This window comes from Protopterus annectens, chromosome 3.part1, assembly GCF_019279795.1.
Source record: "Protopterus annectens isolate FY-2018-M chromosome 3.part1, PAN1.0, whole genome shotgun sequence".
In the NCBI taxonomy this organism is placed as follows: domain Eukaryota; kingdom Metazoa; phylum Chordata; order Ceratodontiformes; family Protopteridae; genus Protopterus; species Protopterus annectens.
Window position 1 is genome coordinate 1,334,471,598 of NC_056732.1, and position 20,918 is coordinate 1,334,492,515.

Sequence of the window (20,918 nt, forward strand, 5' to 3'; positions counted from 1 at the left end):
CAATACCTACTCTATAAAAACCTACTTACACCCACACAACATGGCTTTTGCCCCAAACATAGCACTGGGACCGCACTAATATCTTTCGTTAATACCATATCCCTTGCTTGTGATAGCAAAAAACTGGTCTCCTGCCTATTCCTGGACCTCTTCAAGGCCTTTGATACGGTCTCCCATCCTATTCTGCTGGCCAAGCTGTCAGACCTTAATTTCTCTCCTACTCTTTCCTGTTTTTTTAGCTACCTCTCTGATCACCTCCAATCTGTCAAATGGCTCCCTGCTCTATCCTCTCCCCTCCCTGTGAAAATGAGAGTCCCCCAAGGATCTATCCTTGGTCCACTACTCTTTAATATTTTCACTAATTCACTACATACCTCTTGTCCCCAGTCATCCCTTATACGATATGCTGATGACTCCACTGTCATCAGCATCACAGACACTCCCTCAGACCTCTACTCCTCCACCCAGTCATCCTTTAACTCAATCGAATCCTGGCTCCAAGACAGCAAACTAATTATAAACCCTAAGAAAACCAAGCTCTTACTCTTTCTCCTCAATAATCTCAAATCTACATTTACTATACTGTCCAGCAACAACACATCTATCACAGTCGAATCCAGTACAAAACTGCTAGGAGTCACAATCGATGACCAACTTAAGTTTGATTTACATGTCTAATTGTATAAAAGAAAAAACAAGTAATCTCTGTGGTATCCCCGAAGTCTCAAAACAACCCACTAAAGTATAGTGGGTCCAAAAACAAAACAGTGTAGGAAGCTTCTCTGTGTGGAAGATTTTCAGTCCATATATTTCTAGTTAATCACTGTATATTAATCAGATCAGACAATACTAGTAGAAGTAGCGAACATAAACTCGTCTTAAGTCAAAACAAAACAAAAAGTAATAATAGAAAATATATAATTGTACAGCATTACTAAGTATTCGAAAGTAATCCAAGCAAGGCAGGCAGTCTGTTTCCAGTCGCAAATCCTTTATTAAGTACACAGACAAGCGATCCAAGTAAAACAAAAATAGAGTAATCATTTCCTCACAAGCTTTCTAAATATATATATGCTTTTTATCAGGTATGGGAGTGGTTTATTGTGCTGTAAAATGAAAGTGTTATTGGTACACATGTTAAATTCACATCCCTTCCCCCATCAGTGTGACATTCGAGCTGGTCCTGCCCTACTTAGTAGCTGTCATAATAATATATAACCCTTATGTACTTCAAATAAAATTTATAATGATGTGGTACCTCTTATTTAACCAAATTATTAAGTAGATTATTAAGTCTGTAATTTTATCCAAGACAATATACTACATGGCTGGAAATATATCAGCCTTAGTTCATTTGGCAATCAAAAAATATATATAAATATATACATATACATTTTGCATGTAAAAATCAATTTCTATTTTCATAACCTATTGTTAACTAAGATCTCTTTCGTCCTTCTAGACTTCTTCAGGTCTGTGTACAAGAACCCTAAAAACCTATATAATAGTATAATTAGTTAGTATTGTTATTACACATCATTTTGAATAAAGTAGAAAAAAGAACCAGAAAAAAATAAAAATAAGAAAAAATGTATGTATGACGATGGAAACAAAATATACACTTAAATTTCAATTGATTTAAAATGGTATTTAAAACCAATTTGTAGAATAAAAGAAAATACAATTAGTCATGTAAACAATGTGGCAATTTTCTAAGTTCCAGTGCACTTTTAATTGAACAGTAGTAGTTTAGTCCAGGCTTCCTAAAAGAGTTCAGCTTTAATTGCCACATGAGTTCACGTTTCTCCAGAATATTCGGGATGTCTCCTTCAAGATCACTCATGTCTATGCGATCCAGGATATGGAACTTAAAACCTGTGTGTCTTTTATGAAGAGAAAGGTGTTTGGCTAGTGCATTATTTTTATATCCAGAGTGGATTTCTGACAGATGACATGAAATCCTATGCTTGAGTTTATTTACAGTCTTACCTACATAGAATGCATCACATTCATTGCACTGTGCCCTGTAAATTACTTTTTTAGTGTTACAGTCACCCCCTGCACTGGTTTTAATGATCCTCTTTAAATAAGGGCAATAAAATCTATCACCAGTGATGGTTTTAGTGATAGTTTTTATTGCCCTTATTTAAAGAAGATCATTAAAACCAGTGCAGGGGGTGACTGTAACACTAAAAAAGTAATTTACAGGGCACAGTGCAATGAATGTGATGCATTCTATGTGGGCAAGATTGTAAATAAACTCAAGCATAGGATTTCATGTCATCTGTCAGAAATCCGCTCTGGAAGTAAAAATAATACACTAGCCAAACACCTTTCTCTTCATAAAAGACACACAGGTTTTATGTTCCAGATCCTGGATCGCATAGACATGGGTGATCTTGAAGGAGACATCCCAAATATTCTGGAGAAACATGAACTCTTGTGGCAATTAAAGCTGAACTCTTTTAGGAATCCTGGACTAAACTACTACTGTTCAATTAAAAGTGCACTGGAACTTAGAAAATTGCCACATTGTTTACATGACTAATTTTATTTTATTTTATTCTACAAACTGGTTTTAAATACCATTTTAAATCAGTTGAAACTTAAGTGTATATTTTGTTTCCATCATCATACATACATTTTTTTCTTATTTTTATTTTTTTCTGGTTCTTTTTTCCACTTTATTCAAAATGATGTGTAATAACAATACTAACTAATTAAACAATTATATAGGTTTTTTTAGGGTTCTTGTACACAGACCTGAAGAAGTCTAGAAGGACGAAAGCGATCTTTGTTAACAATAGGTTATGAAAATAGAAATTGATTTTTACGTGCAAAATGTATATGTATATATTTATAGATATTTTTTGATTGTCAAATGAACTAAGGCTGATATATTTCCAGCCATGTAGTATATTGTCTTGGATAAAATCACAGACTTAATAATTTGGTTAAATAAGAGGTACCACATCATTATAAATTTTATTTGAAGTACATAAGGATTATATATTATTATGACAGTTACTTAGTAGGGCAGGACCAGCTGGAATGTCACACTGATGGGGGAAGGGATGTGAATTTAACATGTGTACCAATAACACTTTGTTTTACAGCACAATAAACCACTCCCATACCTGATAAAAAGTATATATATATTTAGAAAGCTTGTGAGGAAATTATTACTCTATTTTTGTTTTACTTGGATCGCTTGTCTGTGTACTTAATAAAGGATTTGCGACTGGAAACAGACTGCCTGCCTTGCTTGGATTACTTTCGAATACTTAGTAATGCTGTACAATTATATATTTTCTATTATTACTTAAAAGCCGAAAGACACAACAACAACAACTTTTTGTTTTGTTTTGACTTAAGACGAGTTTACGTTCGCTACTTCTACTACTATTGTCTGATCTGATTAATGTACAGTGATTAACTAGAAATACATGGACTGAAAATCTTCCACACAGAGAAATTTCTTACACTGTTTTGTAATTGTATAAAAGACACACCACAAACTGGGGCTCCTTTACCACAACAAAAAGTACTTAAGTAGTAATGCAAAAATAACTCTCTCATGCATACCTTCTTCCTACTCTATTGTATAGCTGTCACATCCTTACTAATCTGAACTCCTCACTCCTAAACAAGCTCAAATCAGCCTACAATAAGCTGGCTAGATTTGCTGCAAACCATACTTATAAATCTCACCACTGTCTTTCCCTAAAACAACTAGACTGGCTAGAATTACCCCACCAGGTCATCCTCTCTCAACTTCAAATAATTCACTCAATCCTATACCAGCACTCTTTCTGCCCCAGTCTTACTCATATAATCTCTAAATACTCCCCAACTAGCTCTCTGCGTAGCTCTGGCCAAGACCTGCTACAAATACATAAACCCAAGACCAAAACTGGTTGCATCCTCTACAACTACAACCCTGCCTTATCCTGTAACAAACTTCCCTTTGAAATTAGATCCCTTAAACACCCCAATCAATTCAGAACAGCCACTACAGAATACCTAAAAATTAGCTGGTCTTGCAACTGCACACATCCACCGTAAACTACTCTCCCATGCATCAAAATCTAATATCCCCAACCCCACCTACTTTCTCCCCCTGCATAATTTCTCACTTGCTCCCTTTTTCCAGCACTATCTCACAAGAATCTTTCTTTCAGCAACCTAAAATCATCTCCATTCTCTCAACCTCCTTTACTCATCTCTCATCTTCACTCTCCCCCTATTTTCTCTCCTATTTATACTAGCCAAACTTGTCCACAAACATTGTATATATCATTAGTATTGAACTATTTCACCCACTGATTTAATATCTGACTCTTGCCACAGCCTCATTCTCAACTACTATTTTAAAACTATACTCACATTGTAAGTTAGTACTGAATATTTCATGTTTTTTTGCATTTAACTTGATCTCTTATGTAATTAAATTGTATCTCACCGAGGAGCTTTTCTCCGTGGGTCTCCACTGAAAACGGGCCAATAGACTCAGTCGGACTACCCCGGTCAACAAAAGTAAAATAAAATAAATAAAAAAAAAATAAACTGAACATAAAATACAAATCCACCTTCTGTGAAGGTGATAATGATTCCATGGCCTTCCTTTTCAGAAGGGAAAGTACAACTGAAGAAGGCTGTCAGGAGGAATCTTCCCACCACTGGGAATTGAGGCAACCCCTGCGTAAGTTTCTGCACTAAAAGAAGAACCCATACATTTGAAATAACCAACTTTCATGTCACCACATGGAGGAGTAATCTTCTACTTTCCCAATTTCAAGGTTCAGGAAGTTGACTAGAGGAAAACATAAATTTTGAACAGACTGGGGTGTAAAATTCTCTAAAGTCTTCTGCTGCTGAATAAGCTTCCACTGACACTGTTGTAGTTGTAAACCTTCAGGCTTCACACCTCACCCAGATCACAAATATTGTTTCTTTTTACTTTAATTTCTCAAGTCTTTTGGGTTTCTAATACCATGGCGGGAATGGACCCCATTCCTCAAAGTATGATTAAAGTTCATGAAATTAGTATTGTTTCAATCTTTGATGTTAGCTAGAACGGATCTTTGCAGCACCTGCAATGTACCCAATAATGACTCCTTCTGCAATTTGTGTGGAGTTACATATACTGGTAAAATATCCAAGTATGATAGTAAATATTTTTTCATAGGACCCATTGATCCTACTCCTACTGAAACTGTCTGGGTATCTTTCATCCACCTTGCCCGCATTTCTGCTTGCCAATCCTGGTATTTTATGACTGTGTCTCTCTGTACTTATGACAGTGTAGTCACTGGGTGTAGCAATTTCAATGATCAATGCTACTTTTGTCTTCTTTTCATGGACTACTATATCTAGTTTTTTTGCATCTGTTTTTTAAACTGTTGGTAATGGATGATTTCATTTGACATAAACTTCATCATTTTCTATGATGCTTTGTGGCTCATGTTTACAGTGTTTTTCAGCTACTTCAATGTTATAATGTTTACACAATCCCCAATGCAACATTTTTGCCACATTAGTATGCCTTTCAGTATACAGTCCTTCTGCCATTAGTATATCACAACCAGCAACAAGATGTGCGACTGCTTCCAATTCTGTTTTACAAAACCTACATTTGCCTGTTTCTCCCACGTTAAATGGACTCTGTAAACTAATGTGTATGTAAGTCCACTATCTTGGGCCACCAACATTAACCTTTCATCTTTTGGTTTAAATTCACCTCTCCTTAACAATTCCTCCATTTGATCCTGATCAACATAAGGTTGTTCCAAGAGTTTTCTATACTTGCAACCAGATTTATGCATTTTCTACATTTCTTACCTTCTCATCTGATCTTTCACCTTATATTCGTGCTTTTGTTTTTTGACACATTCAGTTGCTGCCTAATTTTTTATCTACTTCTGGTTTGATTTCCATTCCCACTTGAAGCTGATATGCTTCTGCTAAACTAGGCCGGGAAGTTATCTTGGGCTTATTCCCCTCACATTTCAAAACTTTCACTACGTTTGGTTCTTGTGAGGTCAGCAGATATGTAAGCAGTCCCATGATTTCAATTTCTACATGTAATCACTTTCAAGGAGGCCCAAACCTCCTTCAGAATGGGGAATATATAATCTTGGTATGAACGGATTTTTATAAATCATCTGATGAGCATGAATCATCGTTCTTGTTTTCCTGTCCAACCTATCCAACACCTTTTGGGGCCAGTCAATCACTCCAAAACTGTAAGTTAGGACAGGAAGAGCAAACTGGTTTATAGCTTGAACTTTGTTCCTAGATGTCAACACTGTTTTCAGTATTAATTTATGTCTTCTAAAATATTCCTTACTAAGTTTTATTCACATTTGTTCATGTTTTATTGTTGATCCTTCATCAATTCCCAAATATTTATACATTCCCTCTTCCTCAAGCTGTTTATATCACATCCTGCCCAAACTGATACTTTTTTGGTGCTGCAGCTTTCCTGCTTTAAAAGTTGCTTTTGCACATTTATTAAGACCAAATTGCACGCTTATATCATCTGACAAAGTTTTGACCACTTAAAGTTGTGCTTTCAGTTCCTCAACTGATGAACTATACAGTTTTAAATCATCAACAAAAAGAAGATGAGAAGTATTTATACTTTATTGCTTTCTGTGGGCCAAATTGTAGCCATGACCTAATTTGTTAAGCAGACAACTTAATGGGTTAAGGGCAAGACAAGAGCAGCAGTGAGAAACAGAGTCACCCTGGAATATCCCCCTTTGAAATTTTATCCCTTGAATAATAATTTGTCCTTTATCATGGCTTAACTACAAAGCGGTTTGCCACTGTTTCATGGTTGTTGTAATGTAATCGATCAGTGTAGGGTGTATCTTACACATTTTTAAACATTCTTTTATCCATGAATGTGGGATACTGTCAACTTTTTTTATAGTCTATCCATGCCATACTTAGATTGTTCCCCTTTTTGCAGTTCTCCTCCTTTGTTCCTGTTCCATATGAATTTCTTTTATTATCCTTTTGTTCTACTGCCATGATTAAGTTTTTTTCTAAATGACTATAAACTCTGTCAGCATCAATTCCAGTGTATAGTTATGGGTCGTCGGTAGGGAAGTTATTGGTCTAAGTTTTTAGGATAGCTTGCAGGTTCGCTCTTAAGTAGGAGTACTGTTTTTCATGTTGTAGTGGGCTGGTGTCTGGTCAGGGTGTGCATACAATGACTTATGACTGAATCTTCATGTAAAAATGTTAATACTTTTAGATAGAAGTTATGTACTGCATCTGGGCCTAGGATGTTCCATTTAAGAGCTTTTTTTTAACTTTGCTTCAGTCTCTCTGGCTATTACTTAATCACATTTCATATCCTGTACATTTGAACTTCTTATTCTTTTGTTACTTCTTCTATCCATTTATCATCTTTGTTATGTTCCACAGAATCTTCACAGATATTTCTCCAAAATGTATCTATTTATTATTTTTTGGTGGTGCTTCAATTTCTTTTGCCTTGTTTCCTAATTCTCTATAAAACTGTTTTGGGTCATTAGTAAATTGCTTATTTTGTACTTTTCCTTTTTATCTGCATCTCTTCTAAGTTTTTCTGCCTGTGCTGATATTTTTAGTTTATTATTTGTAATAGTGCATGACAGATCCTGATCAATTCTGATACTGTGCATTGTTTTTATCACATCTATTTTTCTGAGTATTTTTGTTTATCTGTTCCCTCTTCTATACTCTTCTAACAGTGACACTTCTTGTCTTAATTGCTTTACAGTTTTCTCTATTCGATACTTCTATGACAGCATTTGATTTCTCCCCTTCCTTTCCCTTACTATCCTGTGTTTTTGTGGTAAGACTTTTTATCTGTTATTAATTTAACTGCAAAGTAATATATCCTCTTTACTTCTGTTATATCACACGACTCTCTGTGGACAGGCCTAATTACTGCATTCATTCGTTTTAGCAAACTTCTAACTTTTTGGGTTTTACTGACTTTCTGTAGTATACTTCTTTCATTGATCTTAACATGTCTGTCCATTTTGATTAAATCAAGCACCTCTTCTCTTACATCACTTTCTTCTAAACTGAGGACACATTCTTTGTTCTCCACTTCCTGCGGGTATTCTACAGAAAGTTCCAGAGCATCTTCTTGTGCCACATTTTCTTCAGTTTTATCCTGTGTCATCTGTTGCTCTTTCATATGGGAGCTCACTGACTGGCCTATTATTCCAAAACACTGACTGTGTCAAAGTTGCCACAGTTTCCTGTTCCTTCTCTTGCTGTGCAACTCCTACTGAACTTTTGTACTGGTTTCTTATGAAAGGCTCCAAAGTATCTTTATATGGCAACTGATCAGATTTTTCCGGCTTTGCTAGTTTCTCCTTAATTTGGGGATTCATTGTTATATCATACTGTGATGTTATCTGAGTTAAATTTTCAACACTAAATCCTTCACTTCTCAAGTAATCTATAGTCTTAGTTTCTCTTTCTTTAACCTCTCCGTTACGAATCCTCTTCTACTTTTCCCCTTTGTTTTCTTATTTTTTGTATTGCAAAAATTTGCATGTCTGGATGCCTTTGCCTGTATATTTGTTTTCAAATATCTTTGGAGCTGCTCTTTTTGTATTGATTAATTTTGCTTTCTCCTTTGCATACATATTGCATCATATTAAATCTTTTTCTTTCCCATGTCCATACTTCTTCTTCATATTTCTTCTGCTCCTCCTGTTTCTCCTTACTTTGGGAACTTCTTGTTTCATCATGTTGAGATATATCCTATGCTAGACTTCCTACACTAAATCCCTCACTTTGCAAGTAGACCATAACTTCATAACTGGCTGCTGCAAGATCATGGAACATTTTACAGCTGTTGCTGGAATATAACTAAGTAGCTTGTAAATATCTAACTAACAGATCTGCACTAATAACTGGGAGTAGTAAACACTGATCTCAAAGACTACTTCAGATTCTGAAAGAGCCTGATTTTTACTTCAAAATTAGAAGCAACTTGCGCCCTTGAAGTATTCCTCCAAAACCTGATGAAGTGTACACTTTTAATTAGTAATGCAAAAGCCCACACAGATACTACATAAAACTACAAAAAATCAAGAATGTCATCACCCTTTTCTGGTAGCAGGTCACTAAAGTGGTGTAGTATACACTTGCAGGTACTGCTATCAACATTATGATGTGGCTATGAATGCTCATCCAAAGACAAGTATCCAATGGAAAAAGAATATTTCATAGCCAGCCTAGAAGTTATAGCAGGCAATTTATCTAGAAACTTCCAAGCAGATCTAGACATTTTCAAACAGATGTCCTGGCAGTCTTGACAATATGCAGCAGTTGCAGAACAACTTTTGGTGTTATAGGAAATCTGCTTCCATATCTTTGGGTACTACAGTAATGTGGAAGCTCAGTTGGTCCCCAGCTTTATGGAATAGGTACTCAAAATTCGGTTCCTGTTGGGATGGCATGACCTTCCCAGAGGAAGAACCAGTTAACAGAAGGGATATGTACATGGAAAAGGCATGTTCAAGTTCAAATTCAGTTTCCTTTTGCAGTTTTAAGTCAATATTATGGTCCTTGATATCTTATTTCTTTTCAGTAAGTTGCCTGCATAATGTTCTAAAGTATATTCCACCACATAAGGATGCAAATAAATTTGCTAAATGGCCAAAGTTTTAGTTAAGTTGATCACACTTTGTTAGTTAGAGAAGATGTGTACATGACTGGAACGGGTGTATTTTGAAAGAATCATAATGTGACCTCACTGCAGTAAAAAGCGCAAGCAAAATAGCACACAATGGCTTGTCAGAGATTACACATCTAAGTGGTGAGACAGCATAGACATGTATGGAACAGTGATGTACAATGAAGCCATGAATTGTGAAAATGGTAGTCAATGCTCAAGTGTGTGGACCAAACTGTGAGTATTCACAGGAAGAGAAGAGATCAGCATGCAAGTAGTATACACAGCATGATGCACATTCATATGTGCACAGAAGTCCCATATATCTGCAACTTAGGTGCAGCTAGGAGGCCACACAAGGAATATAAATGAAAAGTACTAACTACTTTTATTACATAAACAGAAAGAAAAAGGGGTAACAGGACATTCAGGAAGAGAAAGAGAAAATAGAGGAAAACAAAGAAGGACAAACAGAAGAGATGAGGGTATAGGGCTCGGGGAAGGCATTTTTAGGGACAGGTGCTCCCCTGTTTTTACTTTTTAAGAGGAGGGTTAAGTGGAGGGATAAGGAAGCATAGGGAATTGTGGGTAAGAAGGAGAACAAAAGCATGGGAGCAATACAGGCACACAAGCATACAACACATAGACACACAGAGACTGTAACGGATGAGGGGAAGTGCTGATACAAAAGAGGGAGGCACAATGGACATACACAGACAGAGGATGAATAACTGGTGATTTGGGGGATTAGACCACAAAAAGGGGAGGGGGAGTGACACACAATGAAGCTGAACATCATGGTGGGAGAGAAAGGATGGTGTAAAGACAGCTTGCCAAGCCATCCCAGAAGGGAAACTGTTCAGGAAGTCACCACTGTAGCTGACATCAGGACTACGCTTTCCTGTTGGTGGCCTACTGGTTGGGGCCAGGCAGCTGCACAACACCACCAGTTACATGTGGAGCTACTGCAGGTTCCCAATACAGGCCTGTTTGCTGTTATTTCTTCTTCCACTAAGCAGTAATAATACATTAATGAGCACAGCATACTCATAACAACAGAAACATGTATGTGTATATTTTGCTGACCTAATATGCAATAATTCATCAAAAACAGACACCTTAGTATAATAAGGTGGGTGTCTCTCCACTTCCTTCCATTGGTGAAAGTCTGGGTGTTTACCAGATTGCTTGTGGCATCCCTTATTGCCCTGGTAAATGAAACTGGGTATATCCAATTTGCAGGGGTTCCCTTAATAGTTTCCCAACAAGTGCTTCCTATGCTGCATATGCAGCAGGTGTAAAAAGATTTTGCACTCTCTCCTGAATGTTGCGAGTGCCTTGCCAAAGTAGGATCCTGCTAAAGCAATGCTCATCTACCTGGTCAAGGCCAAGAAAGAAAGTGATCATTGTGGAACACCACGTCAAGTTGCAGACAAAACATGATGTGCATAAACCGGCAGCAAAGTATACAGATGTCCATCTATGGCAGAATGATGTATGTGATCAGTAGCACAGGATGGGTGACAGCTGCACTGACAGGCTGCACAGATGGACAAACCTTAGGTGACTACCATGACCATAATGGCATCTGGCTCGTGTAATGACCATGGTCATTAGCATCCTTCAAATAATATGTAGCTGGACTATGCTGCTGTGGACATCTTAAATAATGTTAGTGCTCATGCTTGAGCCAGACTGAAGCTTATAGTGTGGAATACAGCACTGCATTAATTACACATTTCACATTAACAGCATAATAACTGCACTACAATTCCGACTGTGGTACAACAAAAAGCTATTGCATCATTTTCTGGTAGCCTGTGTTACTCTGAGTAATATAACACATACAAGAGTGGCAATCTGTACATAATGAAATACAGATGCAAGTGACAGCAGACAGGATTATGGGAATGCACACCATACACTGCACTAAGTGCGACACAATGCATGGTTGCCTCACGCACACCTCACACAGTGGAAAATTATGTGCACTAGCACTGCACTTGTCACAACAGAGGTCTGACAGGATGTGGGCGGAGGGGGTCAACTTGTAAGGGCATTGGGAACGGGCAAGGCACGGCAGGCTTCAGGCCTCAGAAGTGCACCCAGCCATGGCAGAGGGAATAGACAGGACAGACTACAGTCCAGGGGGGAATCAAAGTTCAGCAAAGTCTCTCTGCATAGGCAGTGCAGACTGCAGCCCTGGCTTTGTGTGCAACTAGCCATGGCACAAGAAGCAGGCAAGCTGAACCACAGTCCTGCTCTGGAGCTGTCTTCACAACATTGCATAGGCACACACATAGCAAGGTAGGTTAATGGGAATGTTAAGCCTGCAATACAGTGGGCCCAAACTGGGAGAAGTGACAGTGCAGGACTTGGCTTACATGCCTACAGCTGTTAAACTATGGCATAGTGTCAGAATTGTTACCTCACAGCAGCACATAATGATGTGCACTACACGAGGGTACTAGAGGCAATGAATAAGCAGGTACTCACTAACATGGACAGTCCTGCATATACAGACACACTGATCTACTTGCGTACCCACAGATGAACCTGAGATATTGTGGTACCAAATGAATGAGAGCACCAAATGTAGCTCCTATGCAAGCATGGCAAGAGAATCCTAGAGAAAGCTAAACCAAAGTCTTCTAGGTACGGGTGTAGTAGGAGCTGGTGTAGTACATCAATGTGGTGGGCAGTCGCAATCAGACACTGGTGCAGATGTAGCACAGAGTCACCAACATGATCCTCCGTGCAAATATCAGGGTGTAGGACATAGCCAGGGACAGGTTGACTATACGGGTTTTCCACCAACACAGTCGCAGCTCACAGACACTAAGGAGTTTCTACTATCGCTCAGTTGTGACACACACAGAGAGAACACTATTACCCAGTGGTAAACTGGATGTGAGTGTCAAGCTGGTCAGGACTGCGCAAGTGTCTGTTTGGGTTACACCAGATGAGTAGTGGCACATGCCTTTCCTGTAGGACACTGACTACCACCTTTGCAGAATTTACTCAGACATGCCTTCCACATTTTTGTCACCCAGGGACACAAGACCAGCAATAGAAACAACATACACCACATAGTACATATATGCTCATAGGTTATGTACACATTTGGGATAGCAGTCTGTCTGATGGATGGTGATGTGAGTCGCACATACTGGCATACAAATTGGTATGTTATCTACATGTATTCAAAGGTTCCACCGGCAGAGGATATGGTACTTTAAGTCAATGCATGCCTGATGACAGAGTATCTCTACAGGCTGATAATTAAAATAAAGGCATCATGCATTTGGCACACTGAGGACATGGTACAGTCAGCAACACTAACAGTGGAGCAGACACTCGCTGTCTCACCTCTCCCACAGCTGAGGGACTGCAGAAGACCAAGATGAACATCCACAGTATCAGTTGTGTTTAGTGTAGGATGTCCAATCCATGTCATCCCCACACATGACACATAGCCAACAACAATGCTATAAGTACCAATGGACTGCACCTCTCCCAATGTGTGCCACTGAAGGAGAGACATGTTGCAACATTCTCTTTTGAGAAAACATGTCTAAAATCTTTTAAGTTATTACACAATCATATGCCTCCATACTATAACTCACTGGTGTGGCCTCTACAAGAAGCTGCACTGTCAAACAAGTCTTCCCTTCTAAATGCTTCATTTAGAAACCCTATGAAATATGTTTCTTGCTCCATTTGCTCAGTTATTTTACTTAGTGATTTACTATGACTCATTCTTGCCCATTTCCCTATTTTATGACAATTATTAAACAGAACTGAAACTTGTGCAGCACTTCACTTTTATATTATATTTTTCCATACCTACTTCAGTTTTCTCATTTTCTTTTGTTTTTCTCATTTTCTTTTTTACCTTCCATAACCATGTTCCTGGTCGTTGATGAGTCTGCATACCTACCTGCGTGAAGCTAGTTGTCTCCCCTTAAGAGTAACCACATGTTCAACCACCTCAGACTGCTGATCTGCCTCAATGGCCATTGCTATTTTGAGGGCTTCCATTACATAATAGGTTACAAAGGACTTTTTATCCAATATGTCTACTACAACCCGGGCCATGGATGTTCTCTTCTCTTATGTTGTATAAATCAGCAAGTTCCCCGAGCTCAAACAGAGCTATGATAAAAGCTTCTGCTTTCTTTCCTGTCTCTTACATTCAGTTTTAAATGAAAGCACATGCATGTAGTATACTTCTTTTATGGGAAAATTACTAAAATAAAAATGTGTTATGTTTCTTTCATCAAAGGAATGTAACCCTTTAGCAAAGTAGCTTGTATTGTCTTACATGTTCAGTGGAAATGTTTTTTACCTTATCCGCAATCTCATAAATTATGTAAAAAACAGACCCTATCCATCTACTTTATCATACTTTGCTGTAGCTCTACGCCTCATAAACTGCAGCTTCCATCTTAACCATCTTGGAGCTTTTTTCCCAGGGCCTCCGCTTAGAATGGGCTGCTACCCAGCTGGACTTTCCCGGCAATGTCAAATAAATATCAATACATAAAACAACTCATTTGGATTGTCAAGCTGGAATTATGAGGTAGGTTGTGTTTCTCCATTCTCTTTAACGTTCCTTTTTTTTTTGTACTGCAGACTTGAATCTCCACTTTACAGTATTCCTACTTTTGACATCTTATCAGAATATACAACATTTAAAGTCAAAGTCAAAGTAAACTCTGTTGTCATTTAGACCCACACCTCAGTGAAGGCTAAATAAAATTTCGTTTCCTCGAGGTCTGTGTGCAGACAACACATATAAATATAACATATATAATAAGAAAAACATTTATAACATTTGACATGACACTAGGACATAATCACATATTTGTATCTCCCTAACTATTACCAGCACTTAGCATTGTGCAGGTAGATATATTGCACAGTTGAGACTTGAGCAAAAAGACTAGAACATTTTCTGTTTCACGGAATGCAACTTGTTCTACGAGTTATTGCACAAAAAGTAAGAAGCATACAATGAGCTTTTGCACAAGTAGTGACCTAACAGTGGGTTGACTGCACTTGAAGAAATGAGATTCCCTTCAGACTGTGTGGCCACTGACTAGGTGACCTGTTGGCTTGCATTGCTACTCAAGTTTAGTAGTCTGATAGCCTGGGGAAAGAAGCTATTTCTGCATTTAGTTGTTTTGCACAGTATACTTCTGTAGCATTTGCCTGAAGTCAAGCAGAACAGTCCCTGAGCTGGGTGGATTTGGTCTCCGACAATCTTTTTAGCTCTACTGAGACATAAGCCGAGTGCAGGTCCTATATAGATGGAAGTGTGGACCTGGTGAGCCTCTCTACCACCTTCACCACCCTTTGGAGAGCCTTATGATCTGTAGCTTTGCAGTTCCCATACCATACTGTGATACTGCTTCTCAAGATGCTCTCAATGGTGCATCTATAGAAGGCTGCGAGGACCAAAGATGGAAGATTTGCTCTCCTCAACCTGCACAAAAAAATATAGCTTTTGTTGTGTGTTCTTGATAATGTGATTTGTGTTAATGTACCATGTCAAGTCTTCTGCAATGTTCACCCCTAGGAATTTGGTGCTCTTCACCCTTTCTACGGTTTCTCCCTTGATTGTGAGAGGGGGATGTGCATCATGGTTTTTCCTGAAGTCCACTATCACCTCTTTCATTTTGTTTATGTTCAGAGCCAGGTTGCTGTTGTCACACTAGTCAATCAAATGCTTCACCTCCTTCCTATATGCTGTTTCATCACCATTGCTGATTAAGCCTACTACTGTAGTGTCATCTGCAAATCTGATGATGCGATTTGAACTGTTCCTAGCTGCACAGTCATAGGTCAGCATGGTGAACAGCAGAGGACTGAGAACACATCCTTGAGGGACTCAATGCTCAGTGTAGTGCTCTCTGAGATGTTATTGCCTACATTCACTCTTTGTGGTCTGTCAATGAGGAAGTCATTGTAAGAAGAACTTTTGTATTAAGCAAGAACACATAGCACAGTCATAGACAAACATCATATCATACTGCACCTCATACCGTCTATTATACAGCAATAAACTGGCACATGGACTTTGTCCAGCTGCTGAAAGTACTTCCTCCCTGCAGATAGCTAATGACATTACTCTGATTATGGCTGTAAGTGACAGCTGGGATAGATATGACCTGAGAAGTCCTGTACTTAAATAGTATAGCCACACAGCAGCTACAGCAGGGCCTCATGCATATTCCCCTCTCCTAATTATTTCTCCAAACATGTGACAGTTTCCTAATGGCTAATACTATGATAATATTTGCTACAACTCTTCAGTACCATTTTCTAATAATCAAGTCTCAAAATTTAATAGCTACCTACAAAATCAAAGTAGGCAAGAAGAGATAAAAGCTAGATAATATACTTACAAGGCCATAAAGCATTTCATAGAGAACTGATCCAAGGCACCACCAATCTACTGTGTTATCATATGGTCGCTTCAGCAACACTTCTGGAGCCAGGTACTAAAAACAACAACATTTTTAAATCCTTAAGATAATGTCACAGGCATGTTCAACAACAAGATACATCAATAATAAAGAGTGCGATTTCTCAGATTTGATAAATATTAGCATTTGATTTCAAGTTCATTGCTATTTTACTTACTTAAAACTCCTACAGGGTATACTAGTATGTTTCTTACTCAGGGGAAGCCACAAATTAAAGAAAAATCCAAAACAAAGTAAAAAAATACAGAATACAATAGAAAATGATTCAGAAATCATCACTTACTACTCACAAGTTTGGAACATACAACATAAATCATAATACTAAGACACTGTCAGCAAAGAACACATAAACGAAGAGATTACAATGAAGAGAAAAAACTCAAGAAAGCACATAACTGAAAAGGCAGCCATGTTTTGTTTCCAGAGTAGACAAAGCTTGGGTGACAAATGATGGTCTAACTTGTCAACTCAAAAATCAGTGATGTAAAATTACAAAAATACCACTGCAATGCCTCTTTTTGGATTAGCCACAAAGATAAATGAGAACCACAGATTAAATGCCTACCTTGAGGAAGGTTATTACATAGTGAGATACAAAAGAGAGAAGTTTACCACATGGCCTAATTCATCAAGAGTAAAGCCATCCTGCAAATTGCCTACAAATGGATACAAATATAAACATTTTGCAGAACAGAGTAAGAAGCATAAAAAAGCTTATTTTTAGAATACTGCTACAACAAGTACTACACAATTACTTAAAGTACTAGCACTATGTCTAATCTGGATTACATGGCATTCTAAATTAGCAGAGAAATTACAACTACAAAAACAGAAACAGTGTGCTTACATCTTAATTATTTGATTTTTTTGGTCCTGGCTTCCCACATTGAGCACTAAGCCCTGCTCTCCTGGCAGACTTGTTCTTTTCCCCTGGGCAACAGCCCTATGGCCATTCATTACTGGAGATGAAAGTCAAGCTTACTGGAATTGGAAGCTGTCATCAGTACAGCTGAGGAATGAGCTCTTCTCATTTAGTGCCAGCCTCCTTTGCAAATGACTAGCCATACCAAAGGTGTTGGCATGCAATGGGCCTTAACAATGTATATCCATGCCTCCACTGCAGTGTTAATCTAATCAATTGGCCTTGCCCACCCATAGACTGCAACATTTCCCTATAAGACCTAGTCTTTACCAAGACTTCAATTATGGAGAGTATGTACTGACACGTCCCCTACCTTTCCTCCCATGATCAGAGGAGACTGTTTATGTTTAATCACTCACCATACCTCTTCTCCCCTATGTCAGCTCCAACAGATACCTGAAACCCTAGTTGATTTTGTGTTGCCTGAGTCGTTGTTAGTGCTTTATCCCTATGTGCCAAAAGAGTTGGCTTCCCTACACCTTAATTAGCATAGAATAAGCATATATTGCACATATAAATACCTTCACTATACTCCTGTGCTTTAAACAGCTAGAACCTCCCTGGAACTTATAGATTTTTGTTCAAATAAACAACTGGATCTCTACACTCATTTAAATCATGGATCTATATCATGAGTTTTCTTTCTTTCACAACCTCTTGCTTTTCATTTTTCTTTTTAACTGGCTCTCACTGGCACTTAGTTTTTGCATTAATTTTCCTCTAGTCAGTTCATCAAGACTAAGGAACAAGGTAAGTCTGTACTAATTTGTTAGAGTGGATGAAACTAATGTGAATATCATTTTCTCAACAAGGTGACATATTACACACTCCAGCAATGTTCAGTGCAGCTCAAGTAATCTTACCATCTAAATTGTGAAATTCTTACAGGCAGATGTCTTCTGATTCAGTATGCTTCATGTAATATTAAAGCTGCTTTGCAACAACATCAGTGGTCCATATACTTTTCAAAAGCACTGAGAAAAATGTGAAGAAAACTATAAAATGCTCCTGTCAATGATATTAAAAGTGAGGACTCTACTAAAAAACAAAGCATGACAGCAAAGAAGGGATGTGCATACACTTCTAATTGCCATCCTTAGTACATTATTACGTTTTGTATAATGTTTTGTGGCATGTTAGTTGGATAAGATGTATTCTATCAGGTACCACAACTACTTGGCTAAGATGATACTTAATGCACAGCTCTGTGAGGTCATCACCACAACAGCAGATTTTTTTAAAACATACACTGCTGATGCTTTTCTTGAATAATAATTCAGACAAAGCAAAGAGAAAATGTGAAACAATTTTCAAAGCTGATACACTATAGGTAATAACATTAATAGCAACAATAACCTGCTACACACCTAAGCATCATAATGCATGACAGAACAGTTAATAAACTGCTCGAACCTATGTTTGAAACCCCACATCCAGTGCAAATCTCTCCTCCTAAAATCCATTTAAATGGATGACTTCCACATGTGCACATACTAACTCAGTCAGATGCTAGTTTCCATACTTTTCTGTAGTGAGGAAATACATCAGTAAATTTAGGGGTTATTTTGGCAGCCTTCTTTAAGATTAAGAAGCATTTTACCCTTTTTTGGTAGGTAATTTTGTCTCTTCCTAGTCAATTACAGGCAGTATTCGTTCTCTTATGGAGTTCGTATGTTTTTCCCCTTATTTACACCTAAAACCCTTACAGTACCAGAACTTCTACTGATTAATTCTTTTCAACCTGTCTCACTGCATTTTTTATTTACCACTCTTCCTCCAGTTAACCTCTCTGCATTCTTCTCCATACATGTTCTTCTGTTACTTGATAACTTAATCTTACAGTTCCAAAGTAGCTTTATTACTCTCAAATGCGATTATATTTTCTCTCAGTTTCACTACCAATTTCTGTATTACAATGGATATATTTATTAGTATATGGAACTTCTTTGAAGCTATACTGCACTACAAATTTCTGTATTTCCTTAGTTTTACTGTGTTACTGCTGTACATTACTGTGAAGCTTTTCTCAACAGGTCTCCACTGAAAAAGGATCTTGCATGGCCCTAGGTGGACGTTCATCATAAACAAATGCAAGCAAATAAAATAATAAATAACATCATCACTAATGCTGTTAAGGACTGTTATAGTTATTCAGAATAAGAAAGTACGGTTGTGTAAGCAAACTTACCAGAACAGCATATGTTTGAATGATCACTGCTGCAGTACCCTAAGCTACATGAATTATATCTCCAGCTTCCAAAACTTCAGGGCACCTTCCGTTTGTCAGCTTGAGCTAAGCTGAATAAAAGATGGGGTTGTACATCAAGCCCTTCAGAGCTTTCCTGGCAACAGAGAGGGAGGAAGGCTGCAGTCCTGAGAAGGATAATGCTAGAAAAATAATAATAATAAATGCCTACACCCTAGAATAAATAAAATACAAAATTAAGTGGGATGGATGGAAGAGAGCAGCTACTGCAGCAGCAATCATTCTAACATCTACTGCTATGATAATTTTATTTACATGACTGTACTATGTTCTTCATATGGATCACTACTGAAACAACCTAAGCTATATGGGAAAATTACCATAGGTTAACATGACTGGCAGGTGGAAGTGTAAGGGTCCAAGAGCCCCTGGAGAATGGTCTAGCAAAGCCTGTCCTACGCCTGGAGAAAAAAATCTACTTTATAGTGCTTTGTAAAAGTGTGTACAGAGGATTAAGTTGCTGTTTCTAGAATACCTCTAGAATCCATTCCTTTCTAAAAAGCCAAAGATGAAACCGAGACCCGGGTAGAATAAACCTCGAACCTGTCTGTAATAGTTTTGTTGGGGTGGGTAAAACAAAAGGAGATGGCATGCGGCAACCATTTGGAGACAGTCTGCTTTGACGCTGGTTGTCCATTTCTCTTACCTTCACAAGAAATGAACAACTGACCAGCAATTCTGAAAGATTTTTTTCTGTCAAGATAGTACCCGAGTTCCCTGTGGACATCCAAGGTATGGAGTATGTCTTCTCCCTCATTTTTGAATTCTGGAAAGAAGACAGGGAAATGGACAGTTTGGCTTAAGGTACACTCAGATTCAACCTTATGTGTAAATGAAGGAATAGTTTTTAAAGAAAATTTATCTTTGTGGAAGATGAAATAAAGTTGACCCACCATAAGAGCTTGCAACTCAGATGCTCTTGCATTGATCAGAACAATAAGTAAGACTGTTTTCCATGTCAAGAACATCAAGTTAGCCAGATGAACTGATTCAAATGGAACAAGAGTTTATTTTTCTAACACAAAATTAAGATCCTATGGAGGAGAAACCCTGTTTTTTATGAGGCTTCATATGCAGCACCTCTTTCAAAAATTCTCACACTACACTGAATTGAAAGAGAGGGATCCATGTTAGAGATGTGAAATAATCGACAAATGAACCTTCATTGAGGAGCAAGACAGGGCATAGAAAAGTAACTTGCTCAAGTAATGTAGAACCAGAGAAACACAAGCCCTGAGCGGGAGCTGTTTTTTTCTTGGCACCAACTAGAATTACTAATACATGATTTTCTAGTAGTATGATTTGTTGCCTCCTTTAATAATTGCTGCTCTTCCTCCTTAAAAGTGTGTCTGCCTTTAAGGTAATAAGCTTCTATCGTCCAGGCAGTCAGTTGTAGTTCTTACTAACGGGATGTATAAAACATCCCTTGTGTGTATGAGTAGGTACATTCTGTGAGAAACTTGCATTAATTGTCCCTAGCAATAACAAAATATGGGAGAACTACTGTTGCCTACACCATAAGGGCGTCACCACCATGATCTTTGGAGA

The 20,918-nt window shown here is 37.9% G+C and overlaps 1 protein-coding gene across 2 annotated transcripts in view; it reads right to left on the bottom strand.

Moving 5' to 3' along the window:
- Positions 1-20,918, bottom strand: part of SGK3 (serum/glucocorticoid regulated kinase family member 3) — a 3,149,190-nt gene that overhangs the window by 177,531 nt on the left and 2,950,741 nt on the right. For both annotated transcript variants that reach the window (XM_044067369.1, XM_044067370.1), the window contains exon 15: positions 16,102-16,197. In XM_044067369.1, the coding sequence (XP_043923304.1) occupies positions 16,102-16,197 (96 nt within the window). The remainder of the gene's footprint in view (positions 1-16,101; positions 16,198-20,918) is intronic.